At 41.5% G+C, this 22,615-nt stretch overlaps 1 protein-coding gene across 2 annotated transcripts in view; it reads right to left on the minus strand.

The window, feature by feature from the left end:
* The window catches only part of EYA2 (EYA transcriptional coactivator and phosphatase 2), a 207,042-nt gene that overhangs the window by 52,773 nt on the left and 131,654 nt on the right, over window positions 1-22,615 (minus strand). For both annotated transcript variants that reach the window (XM_063958926.1, XM_063958925.1), the window contains 4 exons: window positions 14,715-14,782; window positions 13,785-13,962; window positions 13,250-13,392; window positions 7,692-7,775 (listed from right to left, as the gene is read on the minus strand). In XM_063958926.1, the coding sequence (XP_063814996.1) occupies window positions 7,692-7,775; window positions 13,250-13,392; window positions 13,785-13,962; window positions 14,715-14,782 (473 nt within the window). The remainder of the gene's footprint in view (window positions 1-7,691; window positions 7,776-13,249; window positions 13,393-13,784; window positions 13,963-14,714; window positions 14,783-22,615) is intronic.

Raw genomic sequence — 22,615 nt, forward strand, 5'->3', positions numbered from 1 at the left:
CATAAAAACACAAGTAAACATACAAACTCCACACTGATAATCCTACCGTACCACCTATGCAAGCAACTCTCTGATCAGCTGCTACCACGGGATGCGGTCAACATCCCGCTGGATGGGATCCCGGCGGTCGAAATACCGACGCCGTTATCCCGACCGCCACAATCCCGACATATTCTCCCTCCGTGTGTGTCCACGACACCCATAGAGGGAGAATATAATAGTGTGCCGAGCGCAGCGTGGCGAGCGAAGCGAGCCTGCAAGGGGCTGCGTTCCGCTCGCCACCCCTGTCGGGATTGTGTGGTCGGGATTCCGGCGTCGGTATTTCGAACACCGGGATCCCGTCCAGCGGGATTACTACTGTGTGATATAAAGTGAATAAGGGACACTACTGTGTGATGTAACTTGAATAAGGGGCACTACTGTGTTACGTAACATCAATAAGAGGCACTGCTGTGATGTAACGTGAATAAGGAGGGGGGGGGGGAAGAGTAGGCTTAAGTTTTGCCTAGGATGCCAAGAAACCTTGCACCGGCCCTGATTACTGGTTTAGACTGACAACCAGTATGTGAACCATACCACCATTGTATAGACAGAAACACAAGGAAACTCGCTCAGGATAAGTGCACAAGTTCTACAAGTTCTTAGGGTCCTGACATATAATTGGCTTATATCTAACTGGAGATGAGCCTCAAAGCATATTTTATTAGCTAATGGGCAAAACCATGTGCACTGCAGGTGGGGCAGATATAACATGTGCAGAGAGAGTTAGATTTAGGTGGGTATTGTTTCTGTGCAGGGTAAATAGTATACTGGCTGTTTTATCTTTACACTGCAATTTCAATTTCAATTTGAACACACTACACCCAAATCTAACTCTCTCTGCACATGTTATATCTGCCCCCCCCCCCCCCTGCAGTGCACATGGGGGGTCATTCTGAGTTGATCGCTCGTTGCCGGTTTTCGCAACGGAGCGATTAAGGCAAAAATGCGCATGCGCATGGTACGCAGCGCGCATGCGCTAAGTATTTTAGCACAAAACTTAGTAGATTTACTCACGTCCAAACAAAGAATTTTAATCGTTGAAGTGATCGGAGTGTGATTGACAGGAAGTGGATGTTTCTGGGCGGAAACTGACCGTTTTCTAGGAGTGTGCGGAAAAACGCAGGCGTGCCAGGATAAAACGCCGGAGTGTCTGGAGAAACGGGGGAGTGGCTGGCCGAACGCAGGGCATGTTTGTGACGTCAAACCAGGAACGAAACGGGCTGAGCTGATCGCAGTGTAGGAGTAAGCTACTCAGAAACTGCTAAGAATTATTTATTCGCAATTCTGCTAATCTTTCGTTCGCTATTCTGCTATGCTAAGATACACTCCCAGAGGGCAGCGGCCTAGCGTGTGCAATGCTGCTAAAAGCAGCTAGCGAGCGAACAACTCGGAATGACCCCCATGGTTTTGCCCATTGGCTAACAAATTTGCTGCTGCGATCAGATCTGAATTAGGCCCTTTAACACCTGGGGAAACCCATAGATTCCAGCATTTTGCGCTAAGAGTTAGCGCGTGTTAACCCATGGTTTACTGTATGGGAAAAATGCTGATTCATTTCATAAATCCGGGGGAGAAAAATGGAGATATTCCACCTTACTGTACGGTGGGTTGCTTCATCACAGATACTTGGACAAATGTAGGCATGGGTTACCAGAGAGGGAGGTGTCCGCTGTGCCAGAGCCGGCCCTAACCAATATGATGCCCTAGGCAAGATTTTGGCTGGTGCCCCCTAGCACCACCGCTAGTTCCGCCTCTGACCCTGCACCCCTTTCCTAGCACCATCACCCCCACCCAAAGCAGTCCTTTTTTCTTTTTTTTCCTACCCCCTGTAATTTAAATAAGAACAGTGTGCACATTCGGCGCACTGCCCAAAAAGGTATGTGTTTTTGCTGGCAAGGGGCATGGCCACACAATAGTACCCTGAATTCAAATTATGCCTCACAGTAGTGCAACTTTATTCACAATTTATCATGCGATAGTGTCCCTTATTCACATTACATCACACAGTAGTACCACTTTTCCTTATATACGTTACTCCTCACAGTAGTGCCCCTCATTCACATAACATCATACTGAATTGCTCCTTATTCACATTACACTACACTATATTGCTCTTTATTCTCATTACACCACACCATATTGCTCCTTATTCACATTACACCTCACCATATTGCTCTTTATTCATATTAGACGACACAGTAGTGCCCTTTTTATACATTACGCCGCGGCCACACAGTAGAGCACCTTATACACATAATGCCACACATTGGTAATGCATTTATACACATAATACCACACAGTAATTCCCCTTACACATATGCCGCACATTATTAGTGCCCTTATACAAATAATGACACACATACAGTAGTGCCCCTTACACATATGCTACACATTAATTCCCTTATACACATAATGACACATATAGTTCCTGTCGTGAGTCAACTGGCAGCTCTGCTAACGTCGGGTGCCTATTTTTTATGAAAATGCATCTTATTTGCATTGCTATGTGGGTAGGATGCACAAGCAGCTGATGCTGAATAAAATCATATGCGGCATGCCTATATACTGTGTGCGACTGTGGCTGTATCTGCATACGAAATGCTACACACAGAATATAGGCATGCCGCATATAATTTTAATCAGCAGAAGCTTGTGCCCCTAGGCTTACCAGATGCCCTAGGCAATTGCCTAGTTTGCCTATGCCTAGGGCCGGCTCTGCGCTGTGCACATTAGGCCCCATGTGCACCCACTCGATGACAGAGTGGCCCCCAGTGCAGCAATTGGTGAAAAAGAGAGCCCATGGAGGAGCAGGTATTGAGGCTAAAGCTGGGTACACATTAGACGATATGTATCCAGCACGACATCGTGGGCGACGGGACCCAGCGGGGGAGCCAGCATCGGCAAGTGCACACACACTTGTGATGACAGGAGCGATGGCGGGGGCCATGCTGCCCTGACTAGTCATAATGCTAGACTGAGCTGCATGCAGGTACGATGGGCGATGTCTCGCATCATCAGCGACATAGTGGGCACACACTCGACGATTTCAACTATTTGTCATTTAAAAAATCATGTAATGCGTACCCAGCTCAAAAGTGAAAGTCAGCGACAGAGAGGTAAGAAGACAGACATAGGGGTAAAAAAGAGCAACAGACTGAGGGGCAGGTGGGACACAGAGGGGCAAGAGAGTGATGGGGGCAGGATGACAGAGAAGGAGAAGACATCCTTTTATATATAGAAAAAGGGCAGTGGGAGAGAAAGAAAGAAAGAAAGAAAGAAAGAAAGAAAGAAAGAAAGAAAGAAAGAAAGAAAGAAAGAAAGAAAGAAAGAAAGAAAGAGACAATATGAGGAGAAAAAGAGTAGTGTCAGATAAAGGGAAACGGAGAGAGATGGGTTAAGGCCAGTACTGACGGGAGAGATGTGTGCTGAGCGATCTTAACACAGACCGCTCAGCACACATCTCTCCCCCCGCTCAGCACAGCGCGATGTGCTGAGCGAGGGGGAAAGCCGACGGGGGGCCGCTCACTTCACACAACGGTGAAGTGAGCGACCCGCTAGATTGAGCCTGCATGCAGACTCAATCTAGCACTGGCGATAGCGATGCGTGGCTATCGCTGGGGGGCATACACACAGCAGATCCGTGCTTAAAATCTAAGCAATCTAGTCAGATTGCTTAGATTTTAAACACCGATCTCTCCGTGTGTACCCCCTTAAGAGAGAATATAGGGGTAAAAAAGAGGAACAGACTGAGGGGCAGGTGGGACACAGAGGGGCAAGAGAGTGATGGGGGCAGGATGACAGAGAAGGGGAAGACATCCTTTTATATATAGAGAAAGTGCAGTGGGAGAGAAAAAGAAAGAAAGAAAGAAAGAAAGAAAGAAAGAAAGAAAGAAAGAAAGAAAGAAAGAAAGAAAGAAAGAAAGAAAGAAAGAAAGAAAGAAAGAAAGAAAAGAAAGAAAATACTGTATGAGGAGAAAAAAAATTGTGTCAGAGAAAGGGAAACTGAGAGAGATGGGTAAGAGAGAACATGGAAAGCAGAGATGAAGTAAGCTGGAGACAAATACATTGATAAATATTTTGTCCTTGAACCATGGCCCTCATTCCGAGTTGATCGCTCGGTATTTTTCATCGCATCGCAGTGAAATTCCGCTTAGTACGCATGCGCAATATTCGCACTGCGACTGCGCCAAGTAATTTTACAATGGAGATAGTATTTTTACTCACGGCTTTTTCATCGCTCCGGCGATCGTAATGTGATTGACAGGAAATGGGTGTTACTGGGCGGAAACAGGCCGTTTTATGGGCGTGCGGGAAAAAACGCTACCGTTTCCGGAAAAAACGCAGGAGTGGCCGGGGAAACGGGGGAGTGTCTGGGCGAACGCTGGGTGTGTTTGTGACGTCAAAACAGGAACGACAAGCACTGAACTGATCGCACAGGCAGAGTAAGTCTGAAGCTACTCTGAAACTGCTAAGTAGTTAGTAATCGCAATATTGCGAATACATCGTTCGCAATTTTAAGAAGCTAAGATTCACTCCCAGTAGGCGGCGGCTTAGCGTGTGTAACTCTGCTAAAATCGCCTTGCGAGCGATCAACTCGGAATGAGGGCCCATGTCCTTACACAGGCTTGTTTTACTGGCCATGATACATGGTAAATAGACGTTCCTTATAGCACCAACCAAGTTTCATTCTTACACTCGCACTCCTGGCACCTCTTAATGCACATGCAGGTTTTAATGAAGTGTTAGTATCATGATTCATTTGGTTCAGTTTGGTTTTTCAGTCTATAAATAGATACTCATTCCCTTTACGGTTACGAGCAGTGAAACAGCTATATTAGTGTTTTAATTGATGGCTTGTGATGATAACAGCAGACATGTTACCCATTTAAAAAGCTGCTAAGCAGGATTAATTGGAAGCTGTTAAAATAGGAAATAAGTCATCACATTTTATGCACTTGACTTAAACAGAACTGGCTAAAAAATGCATATTGCAAATCCTCCTGTATATATGTATATATTTTACTCATTATGTGGCTGATTCTGAGTTAGAAGAAACAATAAAATAAAAAATAAAATAAAAAGTAATTTTGCACCTGGATAAACCATGCTGCACTGCAGGTTGGGCAGATTTACAATGTGCAGAGAGATTTAGATGCAAGAGGGGCATGTCCAAACTTAAATCTAAACAGCAGTGTAAAACTAAAGCTGTCCAGCATTTGTGGGCTACATGCAAAAGCTGGCAGTAGGAATGGGCATCAGTAGAGTAACATTGATGTTCACCATCGATTGTCCCATTGACGGTTAACTTTGATGGTATAAAACCATCTGCAAGGAAACCATCATTGGTTTTGCCAACCGATAAGTCATCCCTGCTTTACTATTCACTAGGCTTAGTGCCAATTAGAGCCAGGGGGTGGGACTTAGTGGGTATTGGAGGCGGAGCTATACTCTGTAGAAAGGAAAAACATAGGTTGGTTCAGTATCATTGATGGCAGGAACCCATCTGCTTCTCCCCCAACAATGGTAAAAGTATTGAACATCGGTTATAGACCATGAATGTTTACATGGGAAAATATGTATTTGCAGCATGTCTTCCTGAGGTACAGAGTTACATGCTTTTTTTGGTTGTGGCCAAATTCAAGTAGGCTAAAGGACCTCTGACAACACAACCACATGACCTGCAAAGGCAGGGGGAGGAGCAAGGTCGGCTCAAGTTGTACCCCCGGATCTTGCTTCGCTTGCCACACTTCAGGCATGGTGGCTTGCTCCACTTTGCTCACCACAGGTTCCTATTCCCAATAGATGTTCACATGGATACTAAAAGTGCTAGCCCACTGACCTCATCTCTCCCCCTGCTGTCACTGGTCACATGGTGGGGACATCAGAAGTCCTTTAGCCCACTTGGATCTAGCATCTACCTGCTTTTTATTTACTTTGCTCCCAACTCAGAATAAGGACCTACTGCATATCTGCAATATTGTTGACTCAATGGCTTTATTTTAACATTTCCTTATAACCAGAGAAATACAGTAACAGTCATAAGAATAGATTATTGCCAGTATGATCAGTTAAAAAAACAACAACAACTTGGTGCTTCAGTAACACTTAAGGCATTTCCCAAGGCCTTATTCAGGATTGTTAGAAAACCAAAAAAGTACAGAACTGGGTAAAACTATGTGCACTGCAGGTGGGGCAGATGTAACATGTGCAGAGAGAGTTAGATTTGGATGGGGTGTGTTCAAATTGAAATTGAAATTACAGTGTAAAAATAAAGCAGACAGTATTTACCCTGCACAAAAACAATATAACCCACCAAATCTAAATCTCTGTTATATCTGCCACACCTACAGTGCCGCATGGTTTTTCCCATTAGTGTGCTTTTTTGGTTTGCTAACAAACCTGTGTAACCCCCTCAGTTTAGATGTGGAATACATGTTTTTCCATATACGATCACCCTATAAGATGATATATGGAGAAGGAAAGCAGAACATTACACATTACTAGGACCATCTCAAACCCCGCACAAGAGAAGTTATTCTAAAGATGTATAATTATTAGGGTTGCCACCTCATCCCTTTAATTCTGGACACAGGTTCTGTGGCTGATTAAAACCAGGTGAAATGGAGTATTGAAGTCAGCCAGGGATCTATGGAAAACTAAGGTATAACAGAGGCACATGGTGCTGGGTGGCTTTGTAGTAGGCTTACCATGTAGTAGGTCAAACAGGAAAGCTATAGGGTCTGTTCATGATTAGAAACAAAGTTTTTATTTCTGGCTTATTGTGAAATACACAATTGCATACCGTTTAATTATTTGTAGGATGATGTAGTCTTCAAGGGATCACCTAAACCAGAGGTTCCCAAACTCAGTCCTTATAGCACTCTAACAGTTCACGTTATAAGTATATCTGTGCTTGAGCACAGGTGACTTAATTAGTACCTCAATAATTTTGATATAACCATCTGTGCTCAAATCCTGGACTGTTTTGATGCATTGAGAACAATGTGGGAACCACTGACTCAAACACAGTAGAGGTAGATGCTTTGTGGGTTGTACCAATATTTATACTATCAATTCAGAAGAATCAAGGCACATCATTATGAGGCACCTTGAACCTAAAACAGAGGTTCTCAAATGCAGTACTCAAAGCCCCCAATGGTCCAGGTTTTAAATACATGTATATCCAATGGTCAGCACAGACGGTTAAATCAAATTGACTGAAGTACAAATTAAGTCACATGTGGCCATGCATGGATAAAACCTGGACTGTTGGGGTGCCTTCAGGACCGTGTTTGAGGACCTCTGGCCTAAAGCCACACTGATGTTACTAGTTACTTGACAGGTTTCGTTATCATGAATAACTGTTCAATATACAAGCTTACTGCATTAACTGTGAGTAGGTGACACATTCACTTAGGACTAACATATAGCTCCATTTTCCCCATATTGTTCTAGAGTAAATGAAACAAGAATGAGACAGAAGCTACGCCCCTGACGCTGGAAACATAGGTACTGTACATTTGTAGCATCAGAAAATAAACTCAGGGTTATGGATATAAGTGTACTAAAGAGGTGCAGCCCCTATACTTACAGTAAATGCAGATGGGGAAGAAGCAGAAACAAAAATGATTTGCATTATTTACACTTACCTTTCCATATCTGGTGGCAAAAGTTCCCGTGAGTAATGAGTGGAAAATTATTATTGTCTCATCCAAATCCCACACGAACACGCGCTGTGACAGATGAGAATAGGACAATTTAGTACAGGGGCAAAACAATTCCTCTGTTAAACATTTTACATAAACCAGCGGCATGAATCTGGCAGCTGGGTGATTGATACTATAAAGACACAGGTTACAAAGCATTATGTTGTCAACTGAATTTCCATACATCATACTGGCTAATGTTTCCCAATCGCCGGTGAGGCAGCTAAGTTATTACCAAAACCAGAACTCCTGACTCATTTACATGTATGTAGGCCATATTAAAAAAAAAGTAGCATCTTATAGGATATTTTAAGCACATACTGTATTATCCCAGCATATGTACAGTGGGGATATTATGAAGCATATGTTTACAGTGCTGATTTCATGGACGCCAACATATTGTGAACATAAGGCTTTTGTCACACACTATGCTGCATCAATAAGGCTAGTGGTAGTTGTTTTATTCTTTCTGTGTACATTTATTTCTGAGCTATCCCTTCAATAAGGGACACATATGAATTACACAGGTTCTGTGGCTGATTAAAACCAGCTATAATGAAGACTTGAAATCAGCCAGCCACAGAACCTGTGTAATCCATATGTGATCTGGATTCTCTAGCTACGGGCAGTACTAATGCATGTAAACGTAACTGTAGAACATGAAGAATGGGGTTAATTTAGAACTAATGAGGGGCAAGCAGGATTCAAGTCATCCAGAAACAACTCAACTAAGGCTGGTGCTTGCTAAATAGAAACAACGCACACTTGTCACATGTGTACCTGCATAAGCTATGAACAAAACATTTCATCATGTTCTTATACTGTTGTGCTGGTATAACTAAAGTAAAGATATGTAGCTTACTCTGGACTAGTGGAAAAAAACAAAACAGTTCTTTTAGTGAACATATAAGAGAATACAGGTTGAGTATCCCATATACAAAATGCTTGGGACCAGAAGTATTTTGGATATTGGCTTTTTCCGTATTTTGGAATAATTGCATACCATAATGAGACATCATGACGATGGGGTCTAAGTCTCAGCTCAGAATGCATTTATGTTTCATATACACCTTACACACGCAGCCTGAAGGTTATTTTTGCCAATATTTTTAATAACTTTGTGCCTTAAACAAAGCTTGTGTACATACATACAAGTAATTTATGTTTCATATAAACCTTATACACACAGCCTGAAGGTCATTAAATACAATAGTTATAATAACTTTGTGTAACTATTAAACAAAGTTTGTGTACATTGAGCCATCAGAAAACAAAGGTTTCAGTATCTCACTCTCACTCAAAAAATTCCATATTTCAGAATATTTGGATATGGGATACTCAACCTGTAATGGGTTATTTTATTGATGCATGTTGGAGCCTTAGAAAACATACACTATAAACTGGCCTTTACTGTACATCTGAATTTAAATCTATCATTTCCTACTGTAGGTTCTAGTAACTATTGTTGGTCATTTAGAAAGGATAATGTAAAATTGATAGGGGAAAGTTGCATAATAAGCGAGAGATTAAATGTACATTGAGCAGTTTATCAAGCTTCGGCTAACCACTTCACCCTAGGGTGAGATCACTGTGCGTCCACTGAATCTCTGACACAGGGATGAGGTCAAAGTAAACAAAATGGCCGAACATTCATGAAGCTTTCTCATATGACATTATCTGGCCTTATGGTGATCAGTAAGTGGACAGGATTATGGTCACATGATCCACAGATGACTGAATATAGTCAGTCACATGACACTGCCCCATTCATGATGGTGATAAATACACAGGTATTTGATTAAAACTAATTCAATGAAAAAGCGTTATTGTTTCTTGTCTGTTTAAGAAAATAAAAAAAATAAAAAAACTTTCAGCATGTTGCAGAAACAAATCAGTGCAGGTAGTAGAAGTTTTGCTATAATCTTCACAATTGCTGCCAAGCTCACTACAGGACATTTATTCAAATACATACAAGGCTTTTCAAGCCATAATATATTTAAAAATAAAAATCCTTTGTTAGCTGGCCAATTTTTCGTAAGCTAGTTTGCAAAATCTTGTCTACAAAAAAGAAGCCATGTGGAAAACGCATTAAAAAAAAATGGGATTAGTTTGATGTAATGACAAACTGTCTTGCCTTACTTTCTATTGTCTGTGAAGCTGATGTATTACACTGTGTCTCATTTTATTTTGTAGATCTGTGGAAATACAGTGGAAACATTTCTATACAAAGCCGCATTTATGCAAAAATGTGTGCAAATCCTTAATAGCAATTTAAGTGACAACTGTTTGTGTGACACACTAAACAGAGACGTATATGTGACTTACTATGAAGGCTGGAAGAATGGAACCAAGGGGGTCTATTTACTAAGCCTTGTATAGAGATAAAGTGGATGGATATAAAGTACCAGCCAATCAACTCCTAACTGCCATGTTACAGGTTGGGTCAACTCCTAACTGCCATGTTACAGGTTGGGTCAACTCCTAACTGCCATGTTACAGGTTGGGTCAACTCCTAACTGCCATGTTACAGGTTGGGTCAACTCCTAACTGCCATGTTACAGGTTGGGTCAACTCCTAACTGCCATGTTACAGGTTGGGTCAACTCCAGTCCTAACTGCCATGTTACAGGTTGGGTCAACTCCAGTCCTAACTGCCATGTTACAGGTTGGGTCAACTCCAGTCCTAACTGCCATGTTACAGGTTGGGTCAACTCCTAACTGCCATGTTACAGGTTGGGTCAACTCCAGTCCTAACTGCCATGTTACAGGTTGGGTCAACTCCTAACTGCCATGTTACAGGTTGGGTTTGAAAAATGACAGGAGCTGGTTGGCTGGTACCTTATCTCTATCCACTTTATCTCCATCCAAGGCTTAGTACATAGACCCCCTAGTCCCAGCCAGTCAGCTCCTAACTGTCATTTTTAAAACCTAACCTGTGACATGGCAGTTCGGAAGCTGATTGGCTGTTACTTTATCTCTGTCCACTTTATCTCTTCCCCAGGCTTAGTAAATAGACACCACAAGCCCTGGGGTGTGATCCATTGATTGAAGGGCTTTGTGAGGTGCTCAGATATCAACCCCATATGTCTGATCATTAACCCTAATTACAACTCCAAACCAGTTATTTACAGTAACTTACATATTCATTAAAACACTCAGGGGGAAATGTATTAAACTTTGGAGGGAGATGTACTAAGCCTTCCAGTGTGGTAAAGTACAAGGGCCTAATTCAAACCTGATCGCAGCAGTAAAATCTTTCTCTAATGGGAAAAACCAAAGTTAGATTTGGGTGGGTTATTTTGTTTCTGTGCAGGGTAAATACTGGCTGCTTTATTTTTACACTGCAATTTAGATTTCAGTTTGAACACACGCCACCCAAATCTAACTCTCTCTGCACATGTTATATCTGCCCCCCCCCCCCCCTGCAGTGCACATGGTTTTGCCCATTAGAGATATATATTGCTGCTGCGATCAGGACTGAATTAGACTCCAAGTTAGAAGGTGATTGGTTGGAACATCATCTCTCTCTGCTTTATAGGCATCCCCCACAGTGAGCCCTAACCCTACAGTAGACATGCCCTTACATTAACTTATTGCTTGTCATACTTACACAACCAAGTTTTAAGCATAAAGGTTTACCTCATCAACCATTCTCCTTATTATCTGGCACTGACATGACACCATTACTGTGAAGCACACAATGAAATCCGGATGTAGCATGCTTGTAAGTAACCCCATAGCGGGCCAACGCACACTAATTTCAAATCAGTAAAGCAGAAAAATGTATGTAATAAAATACTTGCCTACTCTCCCAGATCGGCCGGGAGGCTCCCGAAAATCGTGTGGCGCTCCTGGCACCACAGAAAGGTAGGCAGCCCGCAGCCCCCCCACAATGCCTGTGAAAGTAGGCGGTCTAAGGAGGCTGATGACACAATCCATTGTGAATTACGTCATCGTAGCCCTGGCCCCTGCTTTGCAATGCCGGCAATGTGGGCATTGCACAGCGGGGAACGTGGCCGCGATGACCTGATTAAGTCTCTAGGACCACAGTCCGCCCCCTTTTCCATAGCCCCGCCCCATGTTCAGCTGACCAGGCTGCTACCTCCCGGAAGAAGCAAGCCTGGTACACAGGTGTATTCATTATTGTCTGACACATTTTGAAAGATCCACAGGTGGAGATAATGACTTCACTTGTAATATTGAGGAGACCTATAACACATGCACTGACCCTAAGGGCTGCAGTTGGGAAACACTGGGTTACAAGATAATTACACACAAACATGATACAATTGATTTTTTTTATCAGATTTATGTTATCAGGCATTGGGATTAATGTAGAATATGCAGCATGCGTACTGAATTTAGGAGACTGCAAAATGTAAACAAGATCCATGGATTGCAATATGTAACACTGATTAGCGTGGCCAGAAGTCTGACAGGCTGGATTCTGGTTAAATGTCTTTCATGTCTTTCTGCACAATAAAGAACGCTTAACTCTAACAAAGTCAACCAGGTAATTTATAGTATCCCATAGATCCCACTTCAATCTAAGTCAACGGTAGATAAGGTAAGTCTCATAGCAGATGGATTTTCATCTTCAGCTGTTGAGTGTGCCAACATTTCCCTGCAGGTCAGTAAATCACAGCTTATTATTTGTTTCTGCACATTTCAGACATTGTTTGGCATCCGTTGTAATCCGGAACATCTGGATTGCTTTGGCACCAATGTCTGTTGCAAGATTACAACTGTCTTCACTGGCAGTAATGCCCACTGAAAAACACCTGCCCCTGTTTCTTTAAAAATCCCTGGGCACATTTGTCTATTGTTTGGTGCAATATTATACACAAATAGTCTAGCAAGGGCTCCTGTCACTTATTCATAAGAAAACAAAATGAAATACATCTATTTATAACCATGATGGACTCAGTGGGGTCATCTAGAAGTCCTTATGGAGTTACTGATTTTGTGCATCTTCAGAAATTAGTTCAGGTACGTTGCTTCCACTCATTCATAGCCTTAACTAATGTTTCCCAAATGTAGTTCATAACGTACCCTAATGGTCCAGGTTTTAAAGATATCCATGGCTCAGCACAGACGGTTAAATCAAACTACTGAACTACTTATTAATTCACCTGTGGCCAAGCATGGATATACTTAAAACCTGGACCATTAGGCTGCCTTGAGGACCACATTTGGGAACCTCTGGGCTAAACTGATACATGCAAATGACGTGCTAGTTGCACAAGCTTTTGGTGCAACAACACACAAATGTGATATAATAATTAGCACAGATGGTTAAATCAAATTGACTGAGGCACTAATTAAGTCACCTATGGTCAAGGATGGATATACTTAAAACCTGGACAGTTGGGGTGCCTTGAGGACCGTGTTTGAGAAACTCTGGTCTATTCTCAAAAAGTGTCCCATTTTACTGGGCTTCTTCCTCCATGAATTGTCTTTGTACAAAAGGGTAATTTCATAGCAAGAGGTGTAAGTATGTACCTCAATTTCATTGTCCACTGCAGGCGATGGGTCATTATTTCGTTTAGACCTGCCTCGTAACTTTACATCAGATCCTCTTTGTTGGCGCTCAGTTTCTGAATCTTTAATTGGAGTGGAGGGACCATTGTGAGCATTGTATTCTCCTGCAGATAAATCATTTTATTTGGTAAATATAAAATATATTGCCTCTTCTACACATGGATATAGTTGGGGTGTCACACAACCTGGATGCAGAGTGAAACTAAAACAGCAAATTACAGTTACATTAATAGAAATTACACAAATTAGCATCCTGGAACAGCCACTGCCACAATCTATTTGTGGAAGAAATTTAAACATGGCAGACTTAAAGGTTGCGCTGCGCATCCATTACACTGTGAAATGCAGCGCAAGGCTCTATAGAAATGAAATCGTTTTACTCGTTTCATGCAAAACCATGCTGTAAAACGTGTCTAGACTGCTAAATAATGCATAAGATATTTCTTTCACTGTTACGTATTACCTACAAAGAGATGAATTGCAGACAGTTACCTACCTGACAGTGAGTCGGAATTCTGGTTGGAAATATGGTGCGACGTTTCCTGCAGGGAGTACGTGGAACTGGAGATGGCTGTTGGACTGATGCTGTTTGTGGGTACGTATGGGGAGTTGTATGACGTGCTGTAATACTGTGTATATTGGCCTTGGCTAAAGCCAGGATAGGATGAATATTCCTTCAATCAGAGAAATGAGACATATTATATTTTCATTCAGACCAGCTGATTTATTTATTTTAAATGAGCACACATTTTTTTGTATAATAACTAACGCATCAGTTATTTATATTATTACAATTTCAATGCATTTATCTGCATGGGAATACTTAAAGTGTGCTCCGTGGTACACACGGGAGAGGTAGAACATGTAATTTATCCATAATATAGCACAGTCTATGTCCTGGTACCATATTAGTCTCCCCGTACTATAAACCCATATCAGCATATTCTGCATCCTGAAGGGAACTGGAGTGTTGGCTGAATTCAATCACACTGTCTGCCAAAATCTCTCTTAGAGGGGAGGTATTTGCTTTACCAAGATGAAACCAGGATTCTTATAAAGCGGTCACTGGGCCAGAGGAGCTCACAAGGAGTTATTGTGCTTTTAGAACAGCACAAGTTCCATGCAGTATTGTACAAGCTTACACTCTTATTGAGGGACACACATTTTTATCTACTGTGTGGTAGGCAAACTAATTACAGACTGGACATAAACTTAGAACATTCTTAACAAAAACAAAGAGTATTGTTATATAGGGAGAGAGTTATCAAAGCTTGGAGAGAGATAAAGTACCTACCAATCAGTTACTGTAATTTTACAGGCTGTGTTTAAATGACAGTTATAAGCTGATTGATTGGGACTTGATCTCTCTCCAAGGTTTGATAAATCTTCCCCCAGTCTGTTGGAGAGATTAGTGTGAATAGCTCACCTGATGCACACCGCTGAAGGCTCCAGAGTTAGTCAAACCATTGGTTCCTTGGTAGATACCTGATGGACCTAGTGGGAAACAATACAATTCAGAAATTTACTTACATATATATATATATATACATACACAGTATACACCTGTATACATATTTAGACATGCACATAAGCCGAGCAGTGTACCAAGTGTTGTACTTAGTTACTGACTTGAAGCTTTTCTTTTTATATCTTAAGATCTTTGAATGACACGTTGACCGCTGCAACTTGCAGGTTAATGTATGCACAACATGCATCCTATTTCCAACAAAGATTTCATATATTTAAGTATGCCCCAGTTATTCTGAGTCTCTAACTCTGCTCCGTTCTGTTCTGAGGTCACAGTCTCGGCAGGAATCCCTGTGGAATAACTTCAAAGTATAATCAACAGCCTGAAACTCTAGGTGAGCACAACGTGATCAGACTTTTAAGTTCTAGTAGAAGGAACCCCATAGTGCCCAGAGAACTGAGATCTAACACAGAGGAGGGATAAGATAGTCTAATATAATCTGTACAGAAATAGTTACATCTGTAAGACTTTTCTTAATAACCTGAAAGGTTGCTATGTCTTACAAAAAATATATTTCTGTCCAGCACAAGTCAGCGTGATAAATTCGTTTTTTCGGGCTACAATACATCAGAATTTTGACATGATATAAAATCTTACTGTATATTGTATTATTGGAGTCTTCACTGTATTCAAAATGACAGTTAGGAGCTGGTTGGCTGGTACTTTATATCCGTCCACTTTATCTCTCTCTAAGGCTTAGTAAATAGACCCCTTAATAACCAAGCAGCATGTTTTTGGACAATGTGGGACAAAACCCACACAAACACAAGCAAAATATACAAACTCAACATAGATACAGCCCTAGTGGGAGTCGTACCCAAGACCCCTGTGCTATGAGGTAGCAATGCCAACCACTGTACCAATATACTGCCAACCCTTCTAAGGCGCATATGTAATAGGGGCTGAGTTTGCTGGATGAGCAGGATGCCAACTGATCTCTGAGATTTTTTTTAAGCGTCAATCGTTTACAAGGTATGGTTTTGCCTTCTAAATGATTGCCGCTTTAAAAAAAAAAAAAAGTTGAGACTGGCCAGTATCCAGCACCTTCAGCAAACTCAGACCCTATTACATATGCCCCTATATGTTATATGTATGCATCTGTCTCTCATGTATTTGTTTATCCTCTCATACAAAATGTTGCCGCTTTACAAATAAAATGTATTAATAATAATAATAACAATAATAAAAATAATAATAATAATAATTCATCTTAGTTCTTGAACTGCTCTAAGCAGTCAGGATAGATGTCAGTTCTTAGATATGCGTCTATTTAGCAATATCGTATAAGAGGATTGCTCTTCTATCACCATTTATGGCAAAGATAGAAAAAAACACATTGCCAACATTTATCAATACTCAACTACTTCTGAAATCCTGGCCCGGAGCACTAAGGCATGACTTACTGCCCCATCAGGCCTGTCTCAGGAGATATATACATGCTTGACGAGGCTAGCTAGACTGGACTTTCAGTTCTATTTAGTGTACAAAGACAAAATATTTAAAAAAAAACACATCAAAATATAAAACATATTTTAATATAATTTGCAGTTGATATATATTTATATTTACCATTGGCAGGGATCACCTTTACAGTGAGTAATAAACAAAACCCTCAGTTCTAAGCATGTGAGACAGAGCCCTAAATAGCACAGAACAGAATGCCTGTAGTCAGTATCTGTAGCCCCACTTTCTTAAGAATGGACAGGGCCTCAGTGTCTTCTCTCGATGTCCTTTTCCTAAAGAACATGTTTGTTTTTATATAAGATGCTAGATTAGCTGGAGAATGAACAGCTGAACAAATGCTGGCATGCCAGGGACCGTCGCACACAACTCACACTAAGGGACGCTCTTTGTCAGCAGGGATACGGTTCTAGAGCTGATCTGCTACCACATGTACTATAGCAGGCGAAGCATAGAAAATGGAGCATTTGAAATGCTAGACCGAGCCACTCTTCACGGGGGTATCTGAAATGCCTAACGTAGGACAATGAAAATGAATGCTCTATTGTCTTGCAGGCTAGTGATAATTTGTTTCTCTATGGCTGCATATTAGTTTTACGATGTTGGCAGGAACTACACTGCTCACAGCAATTAGTAGTGCTTGTATTTGGCACATAAATCCAGAGATATTCAGCTATAAATCCCTCATTCAACACAGTCACTTTCAGATCTATTTACTTTACAGAATGAATAGCTAAAGGGGCACTATACATAAACTATAAGGGCTGGAAATACCTCCAAAAAAGGTGGAGACGGCTATTTTGATGTCTGAACTAATACTGAGTGCAGTGTGCCTCATGCCTCAGAGATGCTACAGGTTCCTAGTGAACTGATCAGCTGTAGTCTCATGAACAAATGGTCTAGACCACAAAATAGCCATCTCCAGAGTAGAGACTTCCACTCTAAGGTCTGGTACACACCTGAGCGGCGGCCAGTCGTCCCGATGGTCAGGCTAAATACACCTTCGGCCCGGACTAAGTGGAATTTGCTGTACACATATGTTGGACGGAAGGACATATTGTTCTGTCATTTATTTGCACTGCTTCAGGTCGCCAGCGATATCTTTCGTCGGCCCTGCAGCGGGGCCGACCGGAAGAGGTCGCTATTGACATCAGAAGTTTGCAAATCAAAGGTACACACATAGCGTTGTAGACAATTTGTCTTGCCGACACAACAAATCGTGCCAACACCACTGTAGTGAAATAATGTTATTAACTTGCAAAACTTTACCAGTAGTAGGCAACCTGTGGCAATCCACCTACTGTGGAACTACATATCTCAGTCTGCTCTGCCATAGATTTAACATGCCCTAACAGAATACCTGTAACAGGGCAGGCTGAATGTGTAATTCACAGCAGCGGAAATGACACAGGTTGTCTACCCTGGTCTAGACCAACATTCTGCAACAGTGTACATATATACAGGCCAGCACAGCAACGTACAGAAACACAAACTTGCCATCTACACTCAAAGGAACTATCAACTATGTTCTCTCTTCCTCACCAGCCCAGCATTTGTGGAATACAAATAATTTTGTGTTTTCAGCTTTACAATATAATAATATACATTAATCTCTTGTTCTCTAGCTATATATATATTTTATTAATAGAAAACATATGCTCTAATAGTCAAAAATAACACAATGTGATTGGAAAGAACTTTGTTTATTTTCAATTAACTATATATCTTTGAGAAAAGTTACTGCTTACATAATGAGCGCTATAGTCCCTGTAGAAGAATGTTCGGTGGAGAGCACATTCTGCTAGGATGTTGTGTGATTTTGGCAAGATCCCCCACCCTTTCTCTAAAGTGATGTGTAATGAAAGATATGAGCAATCTGCTAATTCTTCTGGACGCTGTTCTCGCTAGGCTGTACCCCTCTAATTTAATTAATAGGGTATGTTACTTATCCGCAGGACTGAGTCCTATTCTCTGCTCACATTTTTCTCTTTACATTTCTACATTTGGAACATGTTAACCAAAGCCGTGTAAGCCATATTATATTTTCTAAATACTAAATGGGAGTAAATTAGGGCTCAATACAAGCTTCAATACAAGCCTCTGTAAATGAATTCATTCAAGAAACTGCTTGCCGAGTACCCCAAATCTACACAGAATATTGGAACTAACCAGAGCATAGTATTACCCAATATCCTGCAGAGAACACAACAGGACATGAAAGCATGTAGAGTACAGGTGGATTGAGATGGAAAACCAGCCCGGGAAATTTATGGAAGCAGCCCTAATGAGGGTGGGGTCTGCTGTGGGGGTGGGGTCTGTTGAGAGGACGGGATTACGCCTCATAGTGTCTGTTTCTGAGTTGGACGGAGTTGCGGCCTTCCTTGCATCTTTTGCTGCAGTTGCATCTGTGACTATATGCTAATGACGATACAATGCAGTTCCCTGGTGTATATCTGTGCATCCAAATATGAAAAGACTGAGATGCCCACTTTCAGTGTCTACAGATGCTGCAGTCACGCTTTGTGCATCTTTAGACACCACCATCGGCCTCACCATTTAAACTTTCACCAGCCTTATGCTAGATGCAGATCATGCCTCTGAGTATGGCCTCCAATGTGAGCAATTCAACGTTTCTTTATGCAGCCATTTTTAGCAACACGCCCACACTACGTTACATTTGTATCTGATTAGCCAGCCCCCTGTAAACACACAGGAATGACCAACAAATTTCTAATACACTTCTTGGGGTGTGTGTCTGACTTTGTACTGCAACTCTGTACAAACACCATTGCGGAGCATGCATGTACGGTGCAACTCAGACACAAGCACAGATGGAAAACATTGCACAAGAGAAAAATAAAACACATTGGCCCCCAGAGGGGAAAAAAGATTAAATGTATAATATAGTTTTTGGTATTACAATTTGTTTTCAATTTGCATTGCTGTTTGAAAGACCCAGTGACACCAAGAGGTTTTATCATTCTTGGCTGTAACATCTATATATCTATTTATTTATTAACATTTATGTAGCGCTAGCATGTTCCATTGCACTTTCTTTCAAGGACGGGCAGGGGCGGATTGGGAACTGAAAGTGGCCCTGGAAAAATTTGTAGAAGTAGCCAAACATGGTCAGCACCAGAGATATACCGTGTAACCATGGCGGCAGCACCATCCCTCACATGTACAAACAAAACAGGCCCCACATGTACTTCGGCCCACCAGGAATCTTCCCTAATACCCCTTTCACATCGCACAAATAACCCGGTATCGACACGGCATATTACCGTGTCGAACCGGGTCAGTGTGCGATGTGAAAGGTCCTTTCACGATTTAGCGGGTCGCCTGACCCGGTAATTGAACCCGGTAAAAAAGAAGGGTTTTACCCGGGTTGATTACCGGGTCAGGTGCGGTGTGAATGGGAGCCGTGTCGATGCGACACGGTTCCCATTCACAGCATAGGGAGAGGCGGCGCAGGAGATGAGCTCATCTCCCGGCGCCGCCTCCACCCCCGCCCCTGCTGCTGGTGCTCCCTCCGCTGCTATGGCAACCGACCCGGTATATTGCCGGGTCGGAAAGCCAGCAGCGGAGCGCAAATGCCGGATCCCACCCGGTAAGTACACGTTTGTCTTACCGGGTAGGATCCGGCATTTGCGGTCTGAATGTAGTATAAGAGTCCTATGGCCAATCCGTCCCTGATACAGCCTACAGAAGGTATGCAAATAGGGCAATGCCTCAACACAGTTGGGACAGCCTTTCCTTTTTCATTTAGGTGAAATACATTGCATTCAAGTGATTTTATTGCAGTAAATTTATAGAAAAAAAACAACAACTATATATTGTTTTATGTACAACTGATCAAATAAATGGGTTAGGTAAGTGGTTCCCAAACTTTTTTGAATCACGGTGCTCTAGAGTATCAGAATTTTTTCACGGCACCCCTAGGCCAAAAGTTTCTTAAAGATATTTAGAAAGTAATGTTAAATTAAGTTAATTGTGTTTTATAATTGACAACCACCAGCAATAGTTTTACCTATCATATTGATAATAAATAATTGGAATTGGTCCTGGAGCCCCAAATCAAGGCACGCCTGCAAGTGTCCTGAGGCACCCCGGGGTGCCTAGGCACACAGTTTGAGAACCACTGGGTTAGGGTCTCTCACTCTCCCTGCCTCTGTATAGAAGTGTCCTCACTCAAACTTGTTTACTGTACTATCATCGTCACTGCAAATAGTCTCAATATATCTGTGCACTATTTATACAACCTTCACATTTTAATGTGATACAATATTTTTAAACTCAACATATTTTGTACATATTGTACAAGCAGGTAGAATTCTCATACGCTCTTACATCAACTAATAATGGATTCATAGCGTGACAATGTTTAACGAATAAGTCATTTACCTCCATGTAAAGACCTTCAAGCTAACATATCACTTGCAGAAAACAATAGCTGGACTGGCGTGGCACAGAAACACATTAGAAAGTACATATTATTTCTGGAAAGTATAGAACTGAAGAAACTTTGAAAAAGAGAGATCTCACGCACCATTATTTGTGAAACATTAATTGTACTGTAGGACGTGTGATATGACCCCTAACAAATGAGGCCTCCTTATACCCGTAGGACTTTCTCTGGGGCTAAGATTCAGCTATGCCGCCATAATCTTAGACTAAAACTAATGTAAACCATATGTGCTTTTAAAAGTCTGAAAAAAAGAGGGACTTATTTTATGGAGAGTTTGATTTTATGAAGCAAACCTTTTTTTAATTTTTATTTGTAGTTGTTAAGGGTATGTATATCACATCACAGTTGTTTCAAGATTCATTCTTGCACATTGTTTTGTAGGCAAACATTCTATGGCATAGCTTTGTCTGCATTAAAAACCTGTGCACAGGAATGCATTTGCTATATTGTTGGCTCACTGGCAGGACCCTTTTCTGTATATAGCATATATCTTAATTAAAATGTCTTAGAAAATAGTGGTCCACACAACGGTATCACACAACGTATAACTTATAATATTGATCAAAAATATAATGCAAACTGTATAATATTGCATCATGATTATCCAGTACTGCCTCTATGTAGAACAAGGAAGCAGCATTGCTAGCTAATCCAACCGCACCTGAATGACCCACAATGTATAATATTTTATAAGAATAAGCAGCACTGGTGATATATAAATATTGCGCAATGGCAGCTAAGCATATAAAATACTAGCTGTAAAGATTGGCATTGCCTGGCTTTTATTTATTATTATTTTTCTCTCTGTCCACCAACACTTTCTATTTCTTCATCATCTCTCTCCTCCCCCACTCTCTCCCTTCTCGCAACTCTTTCTCCCTTCCTCACTTTCTCTCTCTATCACAGCTCCCTCATTTTCTCTTGTGAATCTCTGACACTAATGGGATTTGGTCAGACTTCAATCCAACTGTCATTACATTCCAATGTGATGACATCATTTTTATCAGTAGTCGATTCTATTATATAGATTGTGTAATGATAGTCCAGCATTGGTATTACAATGTTTAGAAAATTCTGTAATGATAGTCTAGCATTAGTGTTATATATAAAATTGTGTAATGTCAGCCAACAATGCTGTTTTTCTTAGAATATAGGGCAACAATAGCCCAGCACTATTTTTAATATAGAATATTGTGTAATGACTATCCAGCATTGTATAATAAATAATAGCATTAGTGCTCAGGCATTGATAGTAGAACACTGATAAGTGAGGTGCGGTAAGGTCAATGGCCTCCCCTGCCTACCCTGATTGCACGTCATTGACACTGGTGTTATATAGACTACAGTGTAATGGTACTGCAGCATTGATGTTATATAGAATATTGTGTAATGTCTCCAGATTGCCATCAACTGCACCAAACCTCTGGGTTGCACTCGCATTGCTTTTGTGGATATTATGACTGCATGTGCAGCAGTGGTTATATACTGTAGCTTGTATCTTAAGTTCCGCAATGTTTTGTACTGTTTTGTTTTTTGGACTTTTTTGTTTTGTTTGCACTGCTTCTGTTTATGTATAAGGGGGTCATTCAGATCTGATTGCTGGGCTGCAAATTTTGCTGTTCTGCGTTCAGTTAGTCGCCGCCTACAGGGGGAGTTTATATTCGCTGTGCAAGTGTGCGATCCCATGTGTATACCGAGCTGCTAAAATCCACTTTGTGCAGTCTGTGCACAGCCCAGGACTTACTTCTCCAGTGTGAACACAACAGGCTGATCGGGGCCGGAGCTGACGTCAACCACTCTCCTTTAAAACGCTTGGGCACGCCTGCGTTTTTCCGAACACTCCCGGTAAACGGTCAGTTGCCACCCATGA

This window comes from Pseudophryne corroboree, chromosome 3, assembly GCF_028390025.1.
Source record: "Pseudophryne corroboree isolate aPseCor3 chromosome 3, aPseCor3.hap2, whole genome shotgun sequence".
NCBI classification, from domain to species: Eukaryota; Metazoa; Chordata; class Amphibia; order Anura; family Myobatrachidae; genus Pseudophryne; species Pseudophryne corroboree.